This window comes from Sorex fumeus, unplaced genomic scaffold (assembly GCF_029834395.1).
Source record: "Sorex fumeus unplaced genomic scaffold, SorFum_2.1 ptg000008l, whole genome shotgun sequence".
In the NCBI taxonomy this organism is placed as follows: domain Eukaryota; kingdom Metazoa; phylum Chordata; class Mammalia; order Eulipotyphla; family Soricidae; genus Sorex; species Sorex fumeus.
This window is the reverse complement of record NW_026606065.1, coordinates 76161728-76189651: the sequence shown is the minus strand read 5'-3', so window position 1 is coordinate 76189651 and position 27924 is coordinate 76161728. Positions and strand designations below refer to the sequence as shown.

General features: G+C 39.9%; 1 protein-coding gene across 1 annotated transcript in view; it reads right to left on the bottom strand.

Annotated features, from left to right (window-relative positions):
- Positions 1–15897: 15897 nt before the first annotated feature.
- Positions 15898–27924, bottom strand: part of DNAJC15 (DnaJ heat shock protein family (Hsp40) member C15) — a 68274-nt gene continuing 56247 nt past the window's right edge. The window contains exon 6 of the mRNA XM_056109875.1: positions 15898–16151. Coding sequence (XP_055965850.1) covers positions 16081–16151 — 71 coding nt within the window. The 3' untranslated portion in view covers positions 15898–16080. The remainder of the gene's footprint in view (positions 16152–27924) is intronic.

Sequence of the window (27924 nt, the reverse complement as noted above, 5' to 3'; positions counted from 1 at the left end):
CATCTCCTTGACAGATGAGCTTGGCAAGCAGCTCAGGCCTTTCCGCTAATTGTGGGTGGCTCTGAAAGGTTTTTCTTTTCCTTTCTCTCAAGGTGGGGGCAGAGAAAACAACCAAATAAATATACCCTCTTTGGGAGATTTAGCAGCCAAAGCAGCTTTTTTGCAGCGCAAATGGTGCTGACCAATTTCCTTTCCTCCTGTGACAGAACAAAATAGGAATACACAGATAAGCAAACAAGCGCTAGATGCGTCTCTGGGGCCAGCGGCAGGTAGTCTTCAGCTCTGTGTCATGGGTGAGTGTTACCAGCTGAGAGAGTGGAGCCAATAGTGGGGCCAAGAGGTACTTTCTGGGCATGATGGCTGGGGGCCCAGAGTCCTGGGAAAAGCCCAAGTCTGGGTCAGGATTAATGTGGCTGTTTCCAAGACTGTCCTGAGAGAGCTGACTGACGAGCCTCTGGTGGTGTGCTGGCCTTCCTCGGGGCTGCCAGTAGAATGAAGACAAGTTTGTCCCATGGTGTGTGTGTGTGTGTGTGTGTGTGTAGTGGGAGGGGCAGAGGGGGGAGGGAGAGGGGTGGTGCAGGGCCCTCTGGTTTTGAGAAACTCTTCTGGGGTGAGGGGGTGGGGGCAGGGTGGGGGGCAATGGTTTCAGAGTTGTACTCCTTTTCTCTGAAGGCTGAATTCCTTCTGAATTATGAGTTAGCCATGCCCCGAGGCCCATCCATGTTGCCACAAATGGCAAGATTTTTTTCCATCTCAAAGCTAAGCATGATTCCACTGTCTGCATCAAGAAGTTCGGTTCCAAGATCCCCAGATGAGTGATGGCACAGAAAGCACAGCACCTACATACAATATACACACAAAGATAATAAAGTTTACAAACCAGGTACAGGAAGAGGTGAACAATAACCAAAATAGAAAATATAAGTTGCAGTAATAACATGTGTAGCAATAAAGGCTATTTGAATGTGGACTCTCAAAATAACTTATGGGCTATTGAAGCATGAAAAATGAAGCCATTATTAAGGGATGACTACTATGGATTTAGAAATATCCCACTCCTTTATCTGTTGATCTATGATGAACATTTAACATTGATGAACAATGATGAACATTGTTTCCATGGCTTGATAATAGTGAATAATGCTGCAAGAAACAGGAATGCAGGAATCTCTTCAAACTCCCATGTGTGGTCTCTTTAGACATGGGGACCGAGATGACCGACCACCCAGCATGTGCTTACCAGCCATAGGCTGAAGCTTACTCTTACCATTGGGACCCAAGGGCCAGGGAGTTAGCATTGAATTTGTGGTGTGTGTGCGCAAGAGGTTCTCAGAGCACTGGAATGACTCAGGGTCAGCTTAAGATTCATGAATAGGGAGTCCCATAAGTTGAACCTTTAGGTGGATTGCCTATTGGTAACATGCTTAGGCGTATCATGATCCTTCATATACTGTCTTGAATCCTGGTGTTTTTCTCACTTGCTGCCTCATTATACAACTCGTAAATCAGTACTCTGGGTGGGTGAGAGAACAACTTTGGGTACATCCTACATAGCTGAGGAGGCCAAACCCTCATTCATGTGCTCTCACTTTCCATTCTGGAAGAAACCACCAGTCAAGGAGGGTTTTCTTTGGTTTTGAGATATGCCAAAGAAGAGAGAGTATTAATGCAGATTAAGTCAAATGATTCCTCTTCCCTCTTCAATGTATTCAGCCTCAGAGATTGACTTTTTCCCCTATGGACATGCTTATAGTTCTTCAATCACTGTCACTATCCTCCCATTGTTCATCTATTTTCTCCAGCAGGCCCAATAAACGTCTCCATCGTGAGACTTTGTTGTTACTGTGTTTGGCATATCGAATACGTCAAGGGTAGCTTGTCAGGCTTTACCATGCAGGCGAGATACTCTCAGTAGCTTGCTGGGCTCCCTGAGAGGGGCGGAGGAATCGAACCAGGGTTGGCCATGTTGGCTGTGTGCAAGGCAAACGCCCTACCCGCTGTGCTATCACTCCAGCCCACTTCTTCGATAGACTTCCACAAAGTCTCTTCCACCTTTTGGGGGACTGTATGCATCAATATTCTCCTGGGCCTGTCACCAACAGCAGCTAGGGCAGGATCTCACTTCAGGGTATCTAGCTGGGCTTCAGGTTTGGATTCCTATTCCCTGATCCTCAGGGAGAGTCCCTCATGATCCCTTAGAGTATGAGGATGGATTCCCAGCCGTCAACTCACTTGTAGATTGTGAAGGGGTATAGGACGAACAATGTTTATTTGGACATGCTGCTTCATTTGAACTTCATGCTACTCAGGGTTCTTCAGAGAAACAAACTAATGGATGCATATGTAGGTAGAGAGGATTTAATTTCGTTACTAGTTCACTTGATTATGATGCTGATAAATACAAAATCTAATGGGTGCCATCCAGCTGGAGACCCAGGGAAGAGACTAAGTTAGAGTTCAAGTCTGAAATTCCTTCTTGCTCAGGTCAGTTCTGTACCACTATTTCTTTCATTACATAAGGGCCTAACCATATTACCACGAACAGTTTGGTTCTACTCGGTTACCAGTTTAAATTTTAGATTCAGCTGAAAAACACCCTCCCTGGAATAATGTTTCATTAGATATCTGGGCTGGAGTAACCTTGTCAAGTCGACACAGAATATGAACCTTCACAAATCGCACACTGGTTGGCAATGCTTAGGGACCATCATTTCTATCTCTATTTTTGTCTACACTGGGCTGAGACTTTTCTTAGGTGCTTCTAGACCACACAGAACCTTCTTGGAAGCAGAGCTTATGACTCATGTCTCTGAATATTCAACCATATGGCACAGGGTCAGGCAGAAGGGGAATTCTCAGATAATGCTGAATATAAGAATGGAGAGAAAAGTGCTCAGTGAGCCAGGCTAAACCCCTCCCCCCCCCCCCACACACACACTAATCAGAAAATGCAGGAACCTCAGATGTGGGAGTTCTTATGGCAGAGTGGAAGCTGAGCACTAGCTTTGTCACTGACCACCTGTGTGATTCCACCCCACACAGCTTACTTCATCTTTGACACAGAGCAAGCACTATTAGCAATTATCTCCTGTTCAGTAAGACCAGCCGTAGCCGAGAAAGTGCCTGCAAGGAAAGTTAATTAGAGAGTGCATTCAGAATCAAACCCAGAAAAGGCTGCAGGATCCTTCACTCCAGGTTTAGGGTGAATAGTGTTAAGGACGGCATGGGGCATAGCTATGCTAAATGTCAGACATACTTGACTCGTTCAATCATCACGACAACTTGCAAGGTGAGAGGGGGCCTCCCCTCCACTCCCCTCCCCCTCCTCCTCTCCATCTCTCCAAGCAGTGCTCAGAAGGCCCAGGGCCCCTCCCAACAATGTTTCAATGTGGGGCCTAAGGATGTGGTGCTACACAGGCCCTGCTGAGTCGAAAACTTCCCCAACCACACTTGTGGTGTTTGGGGGCCTCCAGGGCTGCATCCTGTGATATTCAGGGAACCACATGGTGCCAGGGTACTGATCTGCACCTTAATCCCTGTACTATCTCTCCAGACTCAAGAGGGGAGTTTCTTAAACTCTTGTGTGTGTGTGTGTGTGTGTGTGTGTGTGTGTGTGCGCGCGCGCTACAAGCCTCTGGATAATTTTTCAGAATACACTGATCAAATGTGCATGGTGAAATTACATAAACCAATTAGCTTAAAACAAAAAAATTATTTAGCAATACATGGACTTCCTTAGTTCATTAACTATCACACTATAAGAGCAAGTCTAAAAATGATCCTCTTGAAGGAACTGAATACAAATGGGACAGTAGAGCTATCTGCAACCACTGTATCTGTTCACAGTTATTTCATATCAAATACCTAAAAGATGTATTGGGAAGGGTCACAGAAGAAAAAAATTGGTCCATGGTGAAATTACTGGCAAATTTTCATCTATTATTGTTGTTACTGCTTATTCATGAATATAGATATAGTACTGTCACTGTCACTGTCCTCCCATTGTTCATCGATTTGCTCGAGCAGGCCCAGTAACGTCTCCATCATGAGACTTGTTGTTACTGTGTTTGGCATATTGAATACTTCACGGGGAGCTTGCCAGGCTCTGCCGTGCGGGTGAGATACTCTCGGTAGCTTGCCAGGCTCTCCGAGAGGGGTAGAAGAATCTAAGTCGTGTCGGCCATGTTGGCTGCATGCAAGGCAAACAACCTACCCACAATGTAGTACATGAAATTCAAAACCAAAGAGACAGGAAACGTTTTTGGAAAAGCAAATGTGTGTAAGTTCTAGGCAGACAAATTTACATCTATGAAATTGTTCAGTTTTCCAAACAACCCTCCTCTAAAGTCCGTGTTGTTATACCCATCCTACAGGTCAGGAAACAAAAATGAGGACACACATTTACCACAAGATCACTGTGGACAGCAAGGGGGTCAAGGACTATTTCCAAATAATATGGATGCATGGTCTTTCGATAGCTGTAAGCCCCATAAAGTGACTAATCCAAGTGACTCAGCAAAAAATGCCTGTCCAGATCCCATTTCAATGGCCGAGCTATGGGATCAGAGCCCAAGTCTTCGGTCCCCAAAGTTCTAGGAGAGCAAGAGTGTTTTATTTGTTAGAGAAAAAAGAAAATGCCATGAACTTTTTAAAAAATAAAACATGAAACCTACAATTGTTCACTAGATTATTTAGGACAGACACACAGTATCATCAGAAAAAAAAAGACTTAATGATCACAGAATGATATGTTGTCCCTGCTCTCCAAAGCACTCTGAGTGGGTAGTTTAAGAGGCATCCGCATAAATTCAAGTAATCGAAGAGAAATATTAGGCACCATTCTCCTCTGCAAAGTGAATCAAACTGGAACTATAGGTAGGTGTGTCTACTTAATGGAGTGGGCGGAGAACAAGACCCAAGATGATTCCATGTCCAGTGACAAACGTCTTCATAGAGAGTAGAACATATGCAGATCCCATTAGAGCAATGTGAGTCCCTTACAGCTGGTTCCTAGCAGCTCTGCACCTGGCTATGTAAAACACTAATTGGCTTTGAGATACAGTTAGACAATTGATAGACTGAGTGGCAAAGGAAAACCTGAGTGTATCGGTGTGGTAAGTTTGTGGCATGGACCCTGATTAGCATGTTCTAGATGCAAGAGAGTAAGTGCTCCATGTTTTTCAATCATTGGTCTGCAGAAATTTCTTGCTACTTCATGAAAAAGTTATTGCTGCTGAAATGTTAAGCCCTGCCTGTGATAAGGTAAAGGTAAAGGTAAAGATAAAGGCCCTCCCGTTGATCGTCGATTTGCTGGAGCGGGCCCAGTAACGTCTCCATTGGAGACTTTGTTGTTACTGTGTCTGGCAAAAAACTAGACCAAACGGAAGCAAACCAAAACAAAGGAGACCCTGAATGAGTGTAAATAAGACCTCCATCCTCTAAACCATCACTGCAGCCATGGTAGTCAAACACTCTAGCAAAATAGCAGCTGACAACTTCACACTACTAATCTGGTTTGATTTGAATATTGCTGTCTCCAAAGTTTAATTATTAGCACTTTGTTATTGCTCCATTTCTGGTTATTTTAAATGGATTTATAATTTTCATTTTATAATAGATTTTAAAACAAACACAAAATTCTACTACAAATTGATACTTTTTATTCCTGTTTTGGCAGTTTGCTATTTCTCCAATTTTTACTGGTTCACGGGTGTAAAAGGGTTGAAAACCACTGAGTGAGCTCATACCCAGAGAGAAACTTAAAATAACAGTACACCTCAAGACAGATTAAACAAATAGGTGGTTTGCAAGCCACCTGCAAAATGGAGACAAGATTGAATGCCTAGAACTTGGGCGGGGGGCGGGGGTGGAATACCAACTTCAAAGTCTGGGCCTTGGGTGAAGCATGTGCTCCATTTAAGAAAGAGAAAGGTTCAGCATTCTATTGACTGTGAATGCAGACGGTACTTGGATGAAAAATGCTGCTGTTCTGAGCAAAAATATTAATAATGCCTTGAACAAACCCTTCTTTTCAAGGAGTCTGAAACATCCAGTGAATTTCTTCCTCTTATTTCCCACTTCATTCTTATTAGTCTTAACCTCTCAGTCTCAGTCTCAACCTTTCAGGAGGCCGTGGGTGGTATTTCAGGAGAAAACAAGATGAGGCCAGTGGGGACCTGAGCTGGGAACCCAGAGGTGACTTTTGGCTCTGTGGAAATCCCAGCTCGGCACCTGGATGCTGTGAATAGTTCAAAGACTGATGCAGGTATAAGTTACCGATGGGAAAATTTCAAGGTCAAAAGTGGAGAGGACACAGGCAGGTTAGCAAATTTGGAGAAGAGGGCTGAGAATATACAATATACCCCCAATAGCAGTGCACATGCCTGCTTGGATAGGTGAGGTCCTGGGTTTGATCATCAGAACCAGGACTCATGAGCACTAGTAGATGTGACCCTAGGACCCCATCCCCAGTACCACAAAGATAATTACTGTAGGGTGTGGCCCCTATATAAAAAAGAAAATATAAAAAATATTTATTGCATTGTGGATTCATAATTCCCAGATAGACAAACCCAAAACATGGTTTTAGGCTAAGCAATATGAGAAGCATAGCTGTGCGGGGTCAAAAGGAAGGTCACACAATAACACAAGCTGAGCAGAATCAATCACCAAACATTTTATCACTGAATCCAGAAAGCTGGCACCCTTGCTATGACCTGCACGCAAAATCTCTAAACCCTTTTTAATCAATGTGTCCTCTAAAGTCAATTGACACTATGGTAAGCCCACCACTAGCCAGTAAGACACTGACCTTCAATGCCGAGTTTCTGCTGGCTGCCACTGAAAAGGCCTTCAGGGCTCCGAGAGTTCTGGTGAATTTAGACTACTGACAAATTTAAGAGCCAGATGACTTACTCCCCGGAAGTACCTGCCAGTCAGGTTTTGGAGATGCACCCATTCCCTTCACAGTAAGAAACGCAAGAGGACTCACCTGCTGGGAACAGAATCTTTACTCAGGGCCTGGAGGGAAGACCGTGACACCCCAGACCCTAAGAACTGCCCTTCAGTTTTTGTTCTATTTGAAATTCAATCTTCAAGAAAGAAAACTGTATTCTCTTTTGTATGCCTACACAGAGCATATGAAAGAAAACAGCTGCTTCTTTTATATTTGGAGCCCCAAATTCAAATTAATAATTTCATCAGTTGAACATTTCCAGGGTTTCTCTGATTTTCCCCTTCATTACGTTTCTTAAAATTTAACATCCCACACACCATACATACTCTGGCAGTTTTCATATCATGGTAATATGTTCTCAATTATGCCTGCACAGCAAATTGATGTTCCATACATAAATCCCATCAACAGAGTCAAATATAACTCGTTCACTGTATGATGCTATATATTGTTCTTAATTCACCAGACTGCTGTGAAAAAATATATTCCTCCCCTGACAAAACAAAATCCAAGGTTGTATTTTATGGTGACAGACTCTTTATGCTATGTTAACCCAACACTGTCAGTCTTCCTTCCTCTGCTGATCTGAAAACAGATCACAGATGATGCTTCAAGACATGAGTCCCTCCCAAGACAGTTAAAGGAACTGTGACATCCCTGTGCCCACTAACAGTCTAACTGGCCTTGGTAGGGAAGGTTTTTGGGACATGACTCCTTCCTAGGCAAGGTTTGTGTACATGAACATTTAAGAACTCAGGGGAGGTGGGGAAAGATGACAAAAAGAGAAGAGGAAGGAAGGTGGGCACATCTTTCTCCTTCAGAATTTGGAAAGTGAGTCCTCTTCTTCACTTATATGGTGCGTGTGATCTAGACACAGTCACTAACACATTCTAGGGGTGGTAGTTCAGTTGTGTCAGCATTTCTATTACCAATGTCTATATTTAGAGTTCTTTATATAGTCAAAAATGCTGCAGGTGAAAAACTGCTATGAAGACACACAAGGCAAGAAATGAGTGAGTAAATAAATCAAGATACCAGGTGCTTTTCTTTGGTATTTTCACTACAAGATAAATACAAAAATCAATTGTAAAGTATTTTTTTTGTGATTTCTATTTTTCCCCTTATTTTGGTCTGAGACATCAAGACACAACTTCATTAATTCCTCCTAAGAAAAGCCACATCTATGATAGGAGTACTGACAGTTGCCTTTAGAAGTAAACCAATCAATACTTGTCCTGAGGGAAAACTGGACCAGGCCTTTCATGAAATAGATGGAATTCTAAAAGGAATATAAAAAGTGGCCATCTGAGTGCTCATGTGTTGAAGTTACATTACACATGAAGTTAACATCTTAGTTTGCAAAGTCAGATTTCACTGTGTCACTGTCATCCCATTGTTCTTTGATTTACTCGAGCTGGTGCCAGTAACGTCTCTATTCGTCCCAGCCCTGAGATTTTAGCAGCCTCTCCTTACTTGTCTTCCCCAACGATTGGAAGCTCTTTCAAGGTGAAGGGAATGAGACCTATTATAGTTACTGGTTTTGGCATATTGAATACACTACGAGGAGCTTGCCTGCCCATGTGGGTGAGATATTCTAGGTAGCTTGTCAGGTTCTCCAAGAGGCATATATATATATATATATATATATATATATATATATATATATATAATTTCTATGATTTTTTGCCTACTGTCTGAACTCCATCAAACATGGTGTGGTAATTATGGAAAATGGGTAAGAAGTGTCTTATGATGTATCTCGAGGCCAGGAGGTGTGGCTTATGGGTGTGATTCCTGGGTCATCGGAGACTGGGGGAAGCAGGCAGAGGATCTCTGCTCTCGGGTCCCACTGAGTCCAGAGTCCAAGGTCAAAAAGTTCGGCATTACCTGGGTTCCATGGGGCTTCACTCCTACATGAGGCTCTACTGAGCATCCGGAAAGCGGCCTGGGGCGTGGAGGCGGTTGGGTAGTGGAGGTCGGCTGCCGGAGCTGGGTCCCTTGGGTCTGAAAGGGCTCTAGCCTGCTCTCCTCCGGGGCACCCTGAGTGAAAACATCCTGACACAGAGTCCCAGGTTAAAGTGAGTTTTAATTTTAAATATATGGTGAAAATGGATGTATCTTAATTTATCCTTCACAATTTTAAAGCAAAACAAACACATAAGCATATATGTAAGCAGGCGTGTATTTCTGTATGTTCACATTGTGTATATTTCAAAAATACTATTTACACAGGGCAGAAAGGGAGCTGCAGTAAGTATATAGTATATAAAAGATGGGATAGAATAGAATAGAATGTATAATTCAGTACCAAGAACTGAGAGACAAAGCATAAATCAGATCTGAGATTAGGTAAGGGAGCACTTCTGTGGGCACAGACTATTCTTTCTGCAGCACTGCACTGTCCAACAGTCCAGGTCAGCCCGAGAGACACAGACAATGCAAACACAGTCTGACATCTCAACACCAGATGACAAGGAAGTCTATTCTTAATGAGGCACCTTCAAAGATAGAACAAAGGCATCCATAATCCAGAAGTAGATACACGTAATGGTAACTGAAATGACCACACTGGAACACATTTTTCATGGAAATAGTGCTTCTAATGTTCAAGACCAAACATGTGAATGCGACAATCATGAGGAATTAGAAACTTCACCAATGATTAAGCAACTGAGAGCAGAGTGAGTTGGGATCAACTCAGAGGCATATTTTTATTAGAGAGGTGACAGAAGTTTTATGAGTTCTATTTTATAACCCTTTAACTGTGCAGAATGTAAAAATACTCTGGAACCTGGTGTAAAAGCATGGCATTAACAAATAGTCCACAACTGAGCACATAAGAAAGTCATTTTCAAAACTTCTACTAAAGGACTAAAATTCCTTTTCAAATGCTATAAGCTATCTTGTGTTTTGGTTTTCTCACTTTGCAACCTTCTTTCCTCAACCCCCCAGACTGCCTCTCTTCTCCTTTTAATAAATTCATCCTTCTCGTTCTCATCTTTAATATACTGAGCAATTTTTTTATTTCTTGCCCAAGGTCTGTGGCTTCACTTTCATTCAGAGTTGCCCTCCGAGCGGCTCTAGATGTTCTCCTTGAAAGCTCTTGTCCATTAAGGTTCAAATAAAATCTCATGAAAGTTTCTCCAGTCAGAGAAATCCGTGCTGCTACACTTTACAACAGGATTTTTGTTATATGCAGTTGGAGGCACATCACAAGCTCCCAGGGAAGAGTTAAAAATATCCGGTATTTCTTTTCCTGAATGCCAGGTGACACCGATCTTTCAGAAAACCTATTTTTACAATCTATAACCAAAGATCACAACCATCAAAGAGTGGCAGAGCAAGCTCCTTTGTTCTACCATGGTTCCCACATATCCATAATTAGTAATAGAGATTTTTATTGTTTTAGGGCCATACCTGGCTGTGCTAGGTAGGGCTCTATGCTCAGGAGTCACTGCTGGCGGACTCAGGGACCATAATGGTACTGGGAATCAAATTTTGGTCAGCAACATGCAAGGCCTTCCCTGTTTACTATCACTCTGGCCCTAAATTAGTACAATATAAAGGGAGAGAGAGAGAGAGAGAGAGAGAGAGAGAGAGAGAGAGAGAGAGAGAGAGAGAGAGAGAGAGAGAGAGCACGTGCTCCCAGTCACACTGGATTTGACTCACCACTTATTAGCTATAATCTTTAAAAAGTTCCTAACTTTTCCAGAGCCATTATTTTCTTCCTTCAGTTTTAACTGTTTTTTATTTTAAATGATAGGGGCCCCAGCAATTAAGTTTGGGGTCACTGGACATGCGTGCCAGTTATTGAATGGTCTCATGCACGGTAGGGCTGGTTCCACTATTTCTGCTATTTCTTGGCCCTGGAAAGATTATTTCTTAATCTGCAAAATAGGGACAATGATAGGTCCTCTTACAGATGTAAGATAATGTAGGTAGCAAGCTAAGGTGACAAGGCACCCAAATGTAGGTAACAAGGCACCCAAGTGTAAGTAGTAGGATTTTGATTTAGACATTGTTATGACTAAAAAAAAATTGTAAATTTATGAAAATGAGCTGATACTAATTTCTTGATTATTAACATTATAGTTGTTTGGTTATTTTATGGGTTGGAGGCCATACCCAGGGGTGCTCAGGGCTTACTCCTGGCTCTGCACTCAGGAGTTACTACTCCTAGTGGGATTGAGGGACCATGTGGTACAAATTGGAGGGAACCTGAGTCAATGCACAGTATTATAATATAAATGTCAATAAACCAGTATCTCAAGGTGATATTAATGCCAAGTGATACCAGTCCTTCAGGAGACCTATTTTTTTGCAATCTATAACCAGAGATCACAATCATCAAAGAGCCAAGACAGTGCCATCCCCAAGACTAGACAACTGCAAGGTGACTCTCATTGTGCTAAAAGAGAATTAAGTTTCCTGCTACGGGTTGAATTTTCTAGAGATTATCTTCCCCCTTGAAGTTAAGGCATAACTTGTACTTTATGGGAAGCATCTTGCCTGAGTGATGACTCTGTTCATTTGAAATCAAAGCCCATCTCACCTATCTATCTATCTATCTATCTATCTATCTATCTATCTATCTATCTATCTATGTCTATCCAGACTTAAAATGTTGAAGAGTGATACTAGGCTCTATAGAACAAAGAATGGCCCTTATGGCAAAAAGAGAAATGAACAGTATTTAATGAACTTGTATTTCAACTGAGCAGTTTTTAATAAAAAAAAAAAAGCTTTTTATAAAGTCTTTTGCTCAGCAACAATAGAAAAAGGAAAAGAGCACTCAGCTGGGAACAACAGCTACTCTCAGCTCATAAAAATCATTAGAAGGAACATTTCCTTTGTCTACGATGCCCAGCAATTTCACTAGTAGGCAATGATCCAGATCACTTAGATTCCACCTTAAAAAAAAAAAAAAGCACCAACCAGAGAACTTCTCAACTTTCACAGCTAATAAATTTTATCATAGAAAAATTTTAATTTGTGTCTGACTCTATCACAAATAAACATTTGACTTATGACTCATGGAGTATATGTGACAAGCAGATCATGCTGACCTAGCATCAACTAGGCTGCATGCATTGGACTGCTCTTCCATTCGGAGGGCTGGGTAATGCTAACATATTCACTCACCACAGTCAAATTCAGGTGACTGCTAGGTGAAGTGCAGAACACCTGTGGATGGCATAGTTCCCACTGTGTGAAATAACTTCACACTCCAGCCTTAATAGTTCATCCTGAACTGAGTCAGAGAAATATTAAGGTCCTGGCTGATTCATCATCTCCCACAAATGTCAATAAACCAACCAAAGTTCACTGCCAGATGTATTGAACAAACATCATGAAAAGTTCCTTTCTGTGTTTGTGATTCTCCATAAAAACTAAAGAATTTTATACGTTAATATCACATATCAATTCTAATGACTCTGCTGGGTAAATTATAAAGCATGTCCAGTAATACAACTCTTGATATTTTTTGCTCATACAAAATATCAGGAAAATAAAATTAACTATGTAGGTTTTTTCTAATTTGAGCACACGACATATTTTTAAAACAAACACATCTTTATTTTCCAACATAGTAAGTGCTCAATGTTTACTGAATGTCTAAGATGTATTTCAAGACAAGGAAATTATTTGAAGATTATGTAACATGTCACAATCAGCATATGTGTGTGTATATATATATATGTATATATGTTATTTTTTACTAACTCTCGATTTTTGACCCCAAATGCTAGAGACTGGTTCCATCAACTGCCATCAATGGCACTGTGCTACCTTAGAATTATGTGACTTATATTTGACTTACAATTTCTCTGAAATCTGGTAACTTTATTTTTAAAAGGTCTTTCCCTATTCCTCAGACTGCATGTAAGAAAGAATTACAATACCAACAAGAACTTAAGTAAGCAGAATATGTAAGAACAAAGATACGTAAAAACAATCATACAGGTAACCATTCAAATAAGCATTGTTTTAACAGATAAGGTATTGAGGGTGGGTAGCTATTTAGAACCCATTTTCATAAGTATACTGCCATTTAGAGAAATAACTGCTGAATTTCTATCTAAAATAGCAGTGGTGTCACCTTAAAGTCTTTCAGCTAGTTATAAATTCTACATTCTTTCAGTTAGTTGTAAATTCTACATTACTTAAAAAAAAAAGCCACCAAAAATGTGAAAGCAATGCTCTAGTTAAGTAATTTGAATAACAGTTAAAAAATCGAATCCCTGCTATATTTCATATTGAAGCAGCCCACTTATTCTTTTATAGTCTCTCCATCCCTTTTTGATTCTATGAAGGCTCTGTGACTCAGGAGCCAGAATAAGTGTCAGTTTCTGTCTCTGAAGGTACTTTTTCTCATAGCACAGCTACCATTGTGTAATGTCAGTCCAGCAGCCCTGTAGATCTCGAGAGGGACTGAGATACCCAGATGACATTCTAGTTACCTTTGAGACAATCGCCAATACCAGCTTGTCAGCCTATGGAGAGGCTCTTTCAGTTCATTTGGTGTCCAACAGAAATGAGCTATCACCACCACATGCAAGTAAGCTGCAGATTCAGTAGTTAAGTAAATGATCACTGGGACACACCTCGAACCTCAACTCAAGGAACAACAACAAATATTTTCTTTACTATGTGCTACAACAAAAGAACAATAACTTAAAAATTTTAGCATTTGCTACATGAATGAATGCTGTTGTTGTTCATATTCCCTACATCTTTATTAGAAAAAAATTAATGTTTTTTCTCTTTATAGTTTAGGCAACACACACTTGCAGATTAATTGTTCAAGATCATATAATAGGAGAACAGTATTCAGAAAGAAGGCACTTGATTAACAAGAAAATAGGAATGAAATTCCAAGCAAATGCTGGAGACTCATTCTCTTGAATAGGTTGCAGATTAGAAAACATGGTATTAATTAGAAGATGTCCTGAGGTAGCCTTGATATGTCTCTGTATCATGTCCAAAAGAAGTAACATATTTTGAAGCATGTTATTCAGAATATATTTGTACTTACAACTTCACAATATCTATTAAGTGAAACTGTCCCATAGTAAAGAACAATGATAAAGTTCTTGATCTAGAGGTTCTTGTCCTTAAAGAGCAGTATGGCATGCTGTACAATATACGGAATTCTAAGTACCGTGAGAGATAAATAAACTGCCATGGGAATTCATTCATTTAATGAATATTTATTGGGTGCTAATGTAGCAGTGAACAAGATAGATAGGATCCCTGCTTTCAGAAAGCTGATGACTCATAAAGTCACCTTTGCTGGAATCACCAGGAAAGGAGAAAAACATTCTATTTTGGCCTTGAACTACTGCTAGGGGAAGAGCATGTGGTGATCCGGGGATTAAGAGGACATTCAAGGTACCAGGATAACAGTCTGCAAAAAAAAAAGAAAAACAGGAAAAAGAGAAGGGGGATTGGGGGAGAAGAGACAGACAGACAGACAGAGACAGATGCAGAGACAGAATGTAGGTCTGCAAGGACATATTAGAGCAAAAACTATTTTACTGACTCAGATTTAATCAATTTATGCCATGCCATTATTTTATGCAGCAAAAGGAAATAAACACTGAACATATAAAACCAGAGGGCACTGTGTCCTCCCCAGGATATGTGGCAATGACCAGACATTTTTGGTTGTCAGAACTGAAGAGATGGTACTGGTCATGAGTGAGTAGTAAGAAGGGATGTTGCTAGCCACGTTACAACACACAGAATAGCTTCCCACAGAAAGGAATTTTCCACCTCCATATGTCAATATTACCAATACTAAGAACTGGTGGATGTCAGAAATGGAAAGATGCAGCTAGAATATTTAAAAGTTGTTAAATAGATAAAACACAGTTGTTCAGCTTACCTAGAGTGAAATCATGACTCATAAAGGAGAATTGGAAAATAACACTGGTACTCAGTGTCTGAAACTATTTTCTCACCTTTGAAGAATAATGACTGGGAGCTATTTTGAAAAATAATTTAATGCACGTAAATCATAGGCTGAACCTTCAAGAGTATGTGTTGATCTCTTCTTTTTGAGAAACCGCACTACAATCACACTAATTAATATATCCCCATTTCTTCTATTCTAACTCCGCTCAGGGCAACAATACCAACCTCCTCTTCCAAAAAGCTCAGCTTTATCCTACTGATTCAATGAAGTGCCCCCTGAGGCATCACCTAATTTTTTTTTTCTTTTGAAAGTTCTTTAGCATATCGATCAGTTCCAAGTAGTATTCATGTTATTTGTCTTTCTTCTAAACATAAATTCCTTTCAGTCAGATAATGAAAAGGTCCCACCTAGGACCCTCAGAGGGCACACTATACCATCATATACATTATAAGTGACCAAGAGATAGTCATAGAATTAAACATACAGTATCAGAAGAAATGATATGATAAAAAATATAGGTAAAGAAACACAAACTCAGAGTTCCCCAGCTCTCTGCATTTCCTCTTAGGGCTTATTTCTTAAATATTTAATCATTTTAGTAGGCCTCCAAGTTCTCATGCATTAGCTATAGGGTCTCAGAGAAAGCAGAGTTCTTTGCTAAATCAGTCCTACCACTACTTTACAAAACACTATTTAGTAAATGCCATTAAGATTCTGATATTTCCTCCTGGGGTGGCAGTGAATTTATTTCAAGACATTTTAAGTACCCTGCAGAAGAAGCAGATTATGAAATTCCTCTGCAGAAATAAGAGATAGTGAGAATATAATTATAAGTGGTAAGAAAATGTTCACTCATTGCTCACAAAACCCAGTCATACTGCTGATGATCGTACCTCTGGCATGCCTTTGTGTTGGTGTGGGAAGAGGAGTAATGAGTACGGAGGAACAAGAACCTTGAAACGTGTGCCTGTTAGAGAATGTCTAAATAAAATAAATAAAGACAAAAGATCACAAGCTTAACATATGCCTTTAAAATAATTTAAAAGAGAGGTTACTGATCATTTATTATTATATAGTTTAGTCATGAACAAATGAACTATGGTCAGTACAATTATGAAAATTATGAAACATTGGTGTCATTTCGTTTGCAGGATTTTTCTTGTCGAGTTATCCTTTCTTCCACTTTAGGGTGGTCCTTAGGCATAGATCAATGTTTGGTGGTTGATTCTAACAAGTCTTTTGCTTCATTTATTTTGGTTGCTAAGTAAGGAGATCCACCTGAGAGGACAAAAGAAAAACAAGTGGATTAAAATGCACTTCACTATTGACATTGTTCAAAGTGTCAAATACAGAAAAACACTCAATTATAATCCTCTGGCATTTCCTACATATTTAACTTCTGAAGAATTTTTTTAAAGCTGTCTAGACTTCAAAATAGCAGACATTAAAACTATTCCACTAAAACTGTTTAGTGAAGCACTCCAGATACCAAATAATCAAAGAGAGAACCTCTGAAAAAGATAATGGAAGCAAGATATGATGAAGGATCATTTGGAAAACACTGAAACATTTCACTTACAAGACATTAACATTGAAATATTTAACCCAGAATTTTCTGAAAATAAATCCAGGTTAAATAAACTAAATCTTCTTAAACTTTCTCTAAAGGAAGAATATTTATCTCTGAAAAAAATAAAGGAGTAAAGCAACCCACACAATCTGTCAGTCTTATCAAGCTTTATATTTTCACAAATAAAAACAAAATAAATTAAAAAAAAAACGAAACATGGCATAAAAACATCTATAAAACACAACTATGTACTACCATAAAATCATATTTGCTACTACAGAAGAATCAACAAATGATAGTAAAAATGTTCAAGAAAATATTCCCTGGCTCTGAAATGATCCTGTTAAGAATATATATCTGAAGCTAGTGTAGATTCACTATGCCCAAAAGTAAAATTTTAGTGATTTCTTGAAGAGTTCTTTTTAACGAATTTTTTTTAATGCACATACCAAGGAGAGGGAGGAAAAAAAAAAGAAGTGACCCCCAAATTAAAAATCTTTATAAACCCAACTAGTATCATTTGACATACAAAAATATTAACCCCAAACTGTCACATTAAAGTTCTTTAAGTGTCCCATGCCTTCTAACTTTCAGTCCTAAATGAGTGGTTTCATTCCTTAATGCTCAAATTAATCATCACATTACAGTTCACCGATTTCTCCTGTGTTTGTTTTTGATTTGTATTCTCCACTTGAGTAACCAAACTATATAGCTGTTGAAAACAGGAACAGAATGATTGTACAGTGGGAAGGGTGTTTGCCTTAAATGTGGCCAATCGCTGGCATCTCATATAGGTTCCTGAGTACCACCAGGAGTAATTCCTGAGTGCAGAACTAGGAGTAAACCCTGAGCATTGCCAAGTGTGACCCCAAACCTGGGGGAAAAATACCCCAGGACATCAGAAGCTTCCAATAACAACTCTAGATAGCATTAGTGCAACTGCCCTGACCTTATTCAGGTCTTTTGCAGGTACAATATCATTCATTATTATAAAGAAAGAGAAAGCAGAGAAAAGATTTACAAATGTGGTATAGCATGGAGCACAAAAGGGCAATAATGAAGGAGGCTATATTAGGCTTTGTGTTCTTAAAGGTTCCATGACATTCACGTATCAAGATCCTAACAGCGGGGCCGGAGTGATAGCACAGCGGGTAGGGCATTTGCCTTGCATGTGGCCAACCCGGGTTCGATCCCCGGCATCCCATATGGTCCCCCAAGCACCGCCAGGAGTAATTTCTGAGTGCAAAGCCAGGAGTAACCCCTGAGCATTGCTGGGTGTGACCCAAAAAAAGCAAAAAAAAAAAGAAAGCAAAAAAAAAAGATCTTAACAGTTATAAACATTTATGAAAAACAGCATATTACTGAATATATGAAACAGAAATGTAAAAGTTTCCATATGTACTTTGTTATGCAAGAAATTGATTTTATGATTATCTTTGTAAATAATCTCAGAATTACATAGTAACAAGCTTGTTAAACTGTTTAGTTACTAAGATACTCCCAGATTTTCCTATGTCTTTAAAAATATTAATTAAAAATATTAATATATTAACGTAAGTCAAACATAAACTTTAATTGATATGTATTCTGGATCATCGGCCATAATCACTGTCACTCCCATTGTTCACTGATTTGCTGGAGGGGGCCCAGTAACATTGTGACACTTGTTGTTACTGTGTTTGGCATATTGAATACATCACGGGTAGCTTGCCAGGTTTTGCTGTGCAGGCGAGATACTCTCAGAAGCTTGCTGGGCTCTCCGAGAGGGGTGGAGGAATTGAATTCGGGTCGACCAGGTTGGCCGCGTGCAAGGCAAATGACCTACTCACTGTGCTATCAAAAAAAAAAAAGTTAAAAATCAAAAGATCAAAAAGTCTTACATATTATGTACTATTGGCAATGTTAAGCAATAAGAATTTATTTAGAATACTGAATTACCACTCACCATCTTTAAGACAATGACTTTTTAATTTACATATATGTTAAAAATGTTGTACTGGCTTTCATTTCACCCTCATTCTAATATTCTAAAACTAAGAAGTTATTTGGGGGGGTGGGGGGGAAGGATACTGGGAACACTGGTGGTGGGGAACGGGCACTGGTGGAGGGATGGGCACTTGATCATTGTATAACTGTACCCCACTGTGATCCATAAAAAAAAAAAAAGACTACCTAAATAAATAAAACTAAGAAGTTTCTAAACCCGAAACTACATCTCCTATATTCCCTTCAAGAGAGTTGGTTCAAATCTAGATTTATCAATGAAGGACAAGCTTGTGATATCGAATGAAGAATTAAGGGAAATGCCTTTCCCTGCTAGGGCTCCTAATTAACTGCTGTTAGCAAAACACTGTAGAAAACAATCATGTTGGACCAGAGTGATAGTACAGATAGCTTGCCTTGCATACAGGCAACCCGGGTTCTGTCTCAAGCATCCTACATGGTCCCCTGAGCCTGCCAGGAGCAATCCCTGAGTTTGGAGCCAAGAGAAAGCCCTGAGCACCATTGGGTGTGGCCCAAACACCAAATCAAAGAAAAAGAAAATATTAGTCAACTCGCAGCATTTAACATATATTTGCAGACTCCAATAAGAAAAAAAATTGTGGCTTAGAAGAGAACACACATTCATAATAAAAGATAATAATAAAAACTTTCATTGAACTAACAACCAGAAGGGTACTTCTATATAAGTTATAAAGATAAAGCAATCACAATATGTAGTAATAAAATGCTAAAACCCTTGGCTATGAGATTACCATCATCATTTCTATTTGACACTATATTAGATTCTGGTCATTATAATAAATGATCTCCTCTAGCTTCAATTAAAAAAAAGAATTGGAAATAAAATTGTCATCTTTCATAAATGATATGACGATATATGGAAATCTAGAAGAAAATCCAAAGGCTCTAAAGACAAAATTATAGGATTAAGAAATTAATGTAACAAGTGGCTAGATCTAACAGTGACATGTACAAAATCTAATTATAACAACTTATAAAAAATGAGTACATATTACAAAAAAATTTTGGTCATATTCCACGGTGCTCAGGGCTCATTCCTGACTTTGTGCCCAAGGATCACTCCTGGTGGTGCCAGGGGAACCACAGGTGGTGCTGGGGATGAAATCCAGGTGGGCCACATATGAGGCAGGTACCCTATAAAATTTTTTAAATATAGATCATGGTACCAGGGTGGTAGCTCAAGTGACTCAAGTTTAACACAAGTACAAGTGACACGAAGTTGGTTCCCTGCAGTGTGGATGTTGACCCTGCACGCCTCCATGTGCAGCAGCTCTGGTGGCTTCTCAGTCCTACTGGGGATAACTCTCAACCCACCTAGCACTGAGCACCACTAGTGGCAAGGAGGGAGGCAGGGATAGCCCCTAAAAGAGAAAAGTGTGTGTGTATTTATGTATGCTACATAATAGCATTTAAAAAAATAATCAGTATATAAAAATAAATTTTAAAATTAGGAACATGAATACAACTTTTAATTATTAAGAAGACTAAATATGTGGAAGGCCCATCTTGCTTAATATTTAAAAGACAAAAGTTCCTCCCCAAATAGATATACAGATTTATTGCATTCCCAACTCATAACCCTAGGAGGTTTGTGTGAATGTGCACTGTAAAATTGCAATGTTTATAAGTAAGCAGACAATTTGTCAAATACAGCTGAAAATTAACAACAATAAAAAAAACAAAATCAAGAATTTAGAGTGCCAGAAACAAAAACTTGTTATGAAGCTACACAAATCTAAACAATGTGGTATTGGCATAAGCATAAAGAAATTAAATAACAGAAGAAGGGAGTACAGGAACAATTTCTATAAATACCCGAATACTTAATTTATAACAAAGTGAAACCTAATAGGTTCTTTCAATAAAAACTGTCAGAATACCTGGATATCTAAATAAAAATAACCAAAGCTCTATATAATCATATATAAAAATCAATCCTGTTTACTGCAAATATAATTATGTAAAATAGAGGTTTCAGAAATTATCTACATGACCTTGAGATAGGCAAAAATCAGCAAGAAAGCACTAATTATAAAAGATAAACTGGAAAAAATGAACTTTATTAATAAGTTAAGAATTCCTGCTTATGATTGAGAAGTAAGAATATATAGAAACTACTACAAAATGAAGACATTCTCAATACAAAAGACTTCAATCTAGGATACCCAACTGTCACTGTCACTGTCCTCCCGTTGTTCATCGATTTGCTCGAGCGGGCCCAGTAACATTTCCATCGTGAGACTTGTTACTGTGTCTGGCATATCGAATACATCATGGGGAGCTTGCCAGGCTCTGCCGTGCGGGCAAGATACTCTCGGTAGCTTGCCGGGCTCTCCGAGAGGGGCGGAGGAATCGAACTCAGGTCGACCATGTTGGCTGCGTGCAAGGCAAACGCCCTACCCACTGTGCTATCGCTCCAGCCCGGATACCCAACATGTATTTCAAATTTCAAGAAAAAAAGAGCTCAATAGAATAAAAAATTATTTAAAAAATGTTAAGCCTATAAGTATCATGAAATACTAAATAGTAATAAGAGCAACTCACCACTACAACATTCACTGCTAGATGAATATATCACACACAAAGATAAATATGGAACACTATACAAAACATAATTCTGCTTTCAGTTCAAAAAGCAGCTGAGTTCATCTATCATAATAAAAGCCAGATATGCTTATCATCGTGGAATGGGGAAGTGAGTAAAAAATTAATAAGGGGAAAGTTTGTATAGTTCTATTTGTTTTAAAAACTTTTAGTAACCATGACTTAGAATATTGTCAATGACAGGGTTTTATACAACACACATTGCCACCGGAACGTCCATTTCCAGCCACCATTACCTTGGGTGCCACCCACAACACACACCATTGTCTCCCCACCGTGATAAACCCAGTTCTGCAGACTAATCTTTAGATTCTGTTGCTTTTGGCCATTTGCTACATCCAATGCAAAGCTTCTTTATACTCCATAACTGAGAGAGATTATTCTGAATCTGTCTCTCAGAAGCTTCTGAGTGACTCAACTCACCATGATACCCTATAGTTCTAATCAGACAGAGGCAAATTACATGAGATCTTTTCCTTATAGTCAAGTAGTGTTCTATTGTGCATATGAACATAACTATTCAGTCATCTGTTCTTGGACATTTGTTTTCAAGTTTTGGCAATTCTGAAGTGTGCTTCAATGAACATAGATTTTTCTGAATAAGTTTTCAGGCCCTTGCCTATAAGTGGAACTGCTGGGACATATGGGAGCACAATTTTTAGTTTTTTGAGAAGTGTCCACATTCACACTGTTTAAAAGGGTTGAACCAAGTGACATTCCCAAGAGCAATGAGGGTTCCTTTTCTACCCATACCCACACTCAAAATAATCACTGTTGTCATGGTTCTATTTCTTAATCTGATTCTATTTGTTAATGTGCAATGTGAATTACAATTCACTAAGTTGACACTTATAATCTGCATAATTTTGTATATTATATTTAAAATACTGTAAGTCACTGTCCTCCTGTTGTTCATCAATTTGCTCGAGCAGGCCCTAAAATGCAAAACTAGAGATACGTTGAATTCATGCAATTTGATAAATGTGGATACTCTGAAGGTCATACTCTGAAGGTCACTGGGGCTGAGCCAAGCAAGAATAGTCCTAATATGATCAGGACAATGATGATGAGCAAAGTCACTGGGTGTCACTCCAATATATAATTTGATTTTTCCAAGTATTCTTACAATTTCTCAATTCTCTTTTTAAGCTCAATGATCTACATTACTGTTAATATTAATGCTTTAGGAATACAAAGTTACTACTCCACTTCCACCACTTGAGAACCTGCATCTCTCCACCAATGTTTCTTGGTGCCTTCCCACCCCACCATCACTGACTGAACTCAGTTTTATATGTAGACTCTGAAGGTCTGATATCATTGTCCATTATTTTTTCCTTTACTATGTTTCTTTAAACAACAAAAGAAATCACTTGGTATTGTTCTCCCCTTGACTCACATATGCCTTCTAGTTCTATCCAAATTGCAGCACACTGAAGGATCAGATCTCTTCTAATGGTTGAGTAGTATTCCACTGTGTATATTTACCAGTTTCTTTCACTGCATTCATCTGCTTTTAGGCACTTGGATTATTTCAAGATCTTGGCAACTGGCTACTGTGGGTAAGACTGAAATAACCATAAAAGTAAACACATCTTTTAGATACCTAGGTGTGGAATTGCTGAGTCATATGGAAGTTCTAGTCTTAATATTTTGAGACATCTCCATACTATACTCCAAAGAGGCTGAGTCAGACATTCCCATAAGGGTTCGCTTTTCACCTCAAACCATGGAGCATGGCTTGTGTCCAATCTTGAGCTATTCTCACTGATGTGAGGTGACTTTCACTACCATTTCAATTTGTACTTCCCAGATGAAAAGTGATGGGCACTTTTTCATATACCTATTAGTTATCTGCATGTCTTTGAGGACATACCTAGTCAGCTTCTCTTCCTATATATTTTTTATTAGATTGTTAAGTTTTGAAATTGCTTATAATTTTTGGATACCAGAACTTTTTCCGATGAATTGTAGGTGAATATTTTGTTCTTTTATTCCAAGATATTCTCATATGTCAGTCATTGTTTCTTTCACAATACAGAAATATTTTGATTTAATGTGATCCCATCTGCTTATTTTTGTTCATTTTCTTTGCTGGTGCACTGAATCACTGAAGATGCCCCTGAAATCAGTCTGATAAAACATCTGCTTCTCACGCTTCTTCTTTGTAAAGGACTGTTGTTTCCCTCACTTCTTTGAACAAATTTACCACAGTCAGTTTGAAGTCTTCATCTGAGATATTGTATAGTTCCTGGTGCTTGGAGACCATTCCAGGCTGTGTCTGCACTCCATACTCTTGACGGGTTCCTCCACTCCTCTTGGTGTCTACTGTACTGTGCGGGCTATGGGTGAGTCTGCTTTTATGCAGGCTTGCAATTCCCCATTTCACACAGAGCCCGTGGTGCTGTTTGTGTCATCTCCGACCACTGCTGAGACTTCATTGTACAATCAGTGCCACCTCCCTGCTTCTGCAGTCCTTGACATCTCACTGTGGCCGCACAGTCGTTGCCCTGGGGAAGCTGGCCCTCCAGAACCAGCTCTGTTTATTCCTCAGTGCACATTGCTCTCTGAAACAAAGTAAAGTAAATGCCTCAGCCCAAGTGTGCTCCGGGAGGACAGGGCCTCACCTGGTGCCCCAGGGGCTGTCTTCCTGCAACTTCAGTTTGGAGTGCTGGTAGGCTGCCTCCCTGTCTGGGGTTACATATACAAACGCCAGCTTGGGACCCTGCCAGGCCCTGCCCCCTGCTCAGGCATTTTTGTGGGCAGAGATTTCTAGGTCAGTTGGCGAATTTTCAGTCAGACCTTTTCTTCCCTTGGTCATGCTGTGTCCATTCGCTTTAGTCCCCACCCCGGCCAACGCTGGGCAAGCAGTTACTCCTCATGAAAAAAATCCCTCCAAGAGCTGTGCCACTCTCTCCTGTACTCCCCCTCTCTGGGGCCATTCGCAGAATCCTTTGGTCACTTCTGTGTTTCACTGCATTTTGGAACTGGTGCAGTTCACAGGGGACCCTTCTCAGGGGGCCATCTTAGCCCTACCCTCCATTCTTCTTTTCACTATATAAAGAAATCGAGTCACAAAATTTTCAGTAACTTGACCAAAATGACAGATTTAGGATGAAGTGAAAATTTCCATGATTCCCAAGAGGTCTGGCTCCTGAATCTGTATTCTCCTTAATCACCACAACACAACACAACGCTTCTTATTTTGTTTATAGGATTTATTGCTTATTGGATTCCTGCCACATTAAACACCTGGTTATTTTTAAAACCTTTTTGACTTCAGGTCTCTAATCCCAATCCAGAGCCTCCTCCTTGAGAAGATTAAGTCACTCTGAGTAATTTATTTTTGAGTATAGGACTATGTTTCCATTATATAACAACCTGAAGAGTGATTATCCTTTAGATCTCTCTACGGTTATCAACATGACTCCCAAGTAAATGGATGAGACTTTAGCTACATGTTTTTGATGAGGAGGAAGAAAATACTGAGACACTTTTGTATTATTTTATTGCATCAAATACTAACTTCCCAGAAATAAACACACTGGAGAAATACAAAAAACAGGTAAGGAAATATACTAGGAGTGCTCTGAAAATAAATAAATATAAAACACCTGAATAAAATTCAGGTGATTTATAGTTATTAAAATAACCATAGAAAAATAAACAAATTCTGCAATTAATAATTGTTTCAAAATTTGGTGTAATTTACTACTCTGAGTTTTTTAGTTAGCACACCAATTTAAGGACTAAGACACAAGTTATTTTTTATCCTTGGGTCAGTGAAGAATTCATAATTGACTTTTCTATATCCCTACATTTCTATGAAAACATATATGAATACCTAGATTCCAGGTCTGTTAGAAGTAAGAAGTATTGCCATCTGCTGATATAAAAAGAAAGTCTTAAAAGCCACCCACATTTCTTTTTCTCTTCTTCTTTTTTGCTCACAACCGGTGGTTCTCAGAAGGGTTTACTCCAGGCACTGTGCTCAGGAATTAGTCCTGGCAGAGCACAAGGGACCAAATCGGGTTCCGGGGAATTGAACTTGGAGAAGCCATGTGCAAGGTAAGTGCCTACCTGCTGTACTAATGTTCTGGACCCCACAAACATTCTTTCGTTTTTCTTTCTTACAGTTCTTTTTTAAATTAAAAAAAAATTAAATTTTTTATTGGAACACTGTGGGATAGTTACAAACTTTCATGATTAAGTTGCAGTCATACATGATCGAGCACCCATCCCTCATTTTTAAAGGACAATGTTAAATTCATGTGGAGGCTGACAGAAAACTGACTTTAGTTACATGTTTTTGATGAGGAGGACAGTAATCTGCACCAGTGAAACAGGGGAAAGTTCTATAATAACACAAAACATTCCTGGGGCAAGGTCTGGCTGGGCAGACCAAGAACCTGCATCTACGCTCTCCTGGATCACTTCAACTGTATGGAAACTAAGCCGAGGTTTGCTCTTCAAACCCATGTTCTCCCTTGAACACATATCTCACTTGCTGTCTGATGTTTCTGGGGGGGGGGGGGGGGAGAGAGAGAGAGAGAGAGAGAGAGACACACACACACCTGGGGAATAAAGCCATAAAGTAGGAGACAAAAAAGACATCCCCACTGCAGGGAACAAAGCTAAATGAAAAAGAGATTTCTAAGGTGTGAAACTTTATCCTGAGAGAGGGCTGGGCGACTATGCTCAATACTCAGCACCCAATCTGAGAGTCCTACACCTAAGCATATCCTGTACTGGACCCTAAGAATGGAACGGGAGACCTGAGGGTTAGAGCTGACAGAAGATGCTCACTGACAGACACACCCCGCTGATAACACTGCTGGTCAATGCCAAGTTGGATCTCTCCACAATAACAAAGGCTGCGGGCAAATCTCTAAGGGGAGTTCCATTCAACTGTAGCAAATAATGAACTAGCCAGGGGCTGAGATAACTGTCAAGAATGTCTTCTCTAGCCAGACAAACGGATTTAGCCCCTGTCAGTCCGCATTCGACTACTCACATGCAAGCCCCATCTCCTACAGTCTGAACTAGACACATCTCCTAGAGTCAAAACACACTCCCTGGTCCTCCCAGAGAACAGCTCATTAGCCACAGGGTACCATTCCCTACTGTGCTCCCCTGGCAGCCCACCCTGTGGTCACGCTCCTTCACCAGTTGAGACAGAGGCCCTGAAACTCCTCTGAAACTCCTCTTGACAGATTCCCAGACCCTGCTTTGGGCTGCAAGACCTTAGCAACTTGGTGACTGCTGGGCTCTGCTCGTCTTGAAGCCCTGGTCACAGTCAGGCTCACTTAAACACAGGCCCTGCCCTACACAGCCCCTCCCTGATGTTTGTGGAGTGCCAGACATCATGAACGGGGAGGCAGAGGACATGGTGAAAGCGTGAGAAAGGGCCAAAAGGAAGTCACAGAATTAAGACATGTCACTGCTAATCTAACAAATGCAACAGAGGGGCTCAACAGCAGAATGGAGGGTAAAAGTCCAACCAGCAAGCTGTAACACAAAGGAGTGGAAACCATCCAACAGACAAGAAGGGAAAAAATTAAAAACAACAAAAATAATATAAGAGCCATATAAATGAAATGGTTACAAGGTAAGTGTTCGCTGCATCAACAGAACTCCAGAAAAAGGAGATGAAATCTATACATTTCTTATTTGAAGAAACAGTAGCCAAGAACTTCCAAAGTTGAGAAGCCAGTCAGACACCCAGATCCACAAACAAAATTCTCTCTCTCTCTCTCACACACACACACCAATAGTATATTATAATTAAACTGTATCACTGTTCATCAATTTGCTCAAGAGGGCACCAGTAATCTCTCCACTGTGAGACTTATTGTTACTGTTTTTGACACATCGAATAGCCACAGGGAACTTGCAGCTCTGCAGTGCAGGCAGGATACTCTCGGTAGCTTGCCAGGCTCTCTGAGAGGGGTGGAGGAATCGAACCCAGGTTGGCCGCATGCAAGACAAACGCCCTACCTGCTGTGCTATCGCTCCAGCCAATAATTAAATGACTCAATAAACTGGCCAACAAACAAGAGCAAAATACAAACAAATGGTACCATGTCAAATTAAGAAACTTGTGGTTCAGAAAGAGCGCAAAGGTTAAGACACTTCCCTAGCATGTGGCTGTGGCTACAACAGTGGTTAGAAAATTAAGATGCTTCTGCACTACAAAACAAATGAGCAGTAGAATAGTACACTTCTTGGCATCTAATCCCAGGGTCATAAAACGATAATTCAAAAAGATATTTGCACTTGTATATTCAATACAGCATGATTCACAAAAGCCAAGATTAGGAAGCAATTCCAGTATTCAATAACAGATTAATGAATAAAAACATTAATTTTTATTACTCAACCTAAGCCTCAGTTGCCCTTACTTCCTAGCACCCAAAAGGCAGAGTCCTGATGAGGGACTGGATGGACCCAAGGCAAGATGTGAGCTATGTGCTACTCTGGCATCAAAATGGGCCTGGCCAAAGTGCCATAAGTTAAGATCATGGTCATGGACAAATGCTGTCATGAGAAAAAGCAATAACTAGATTCGGACCTGCTAGGGTCAGGAATGATTAATCCGGCCTGAGCACTGTAGTCTGAGTCTGTGGCAAGATGTCCCCACGAGAGCCACCCTACAAGCTGCATCTCTTTCTGTGTCCATACAAAATAGAATTAAGATGTTAAGTAAGATGTTACTTGAGTTACTGAACTAAGGAGAGGAGAAAAAAACCCAGGCTTTTGATATGTTGATTTTGCTACCAGACAGGGTGTGTGCCTACTCCCAATGCTGGCGAGTTGGAGAGAGAGAGAGAGAGAGAGAGAGAGAGAGAGAGA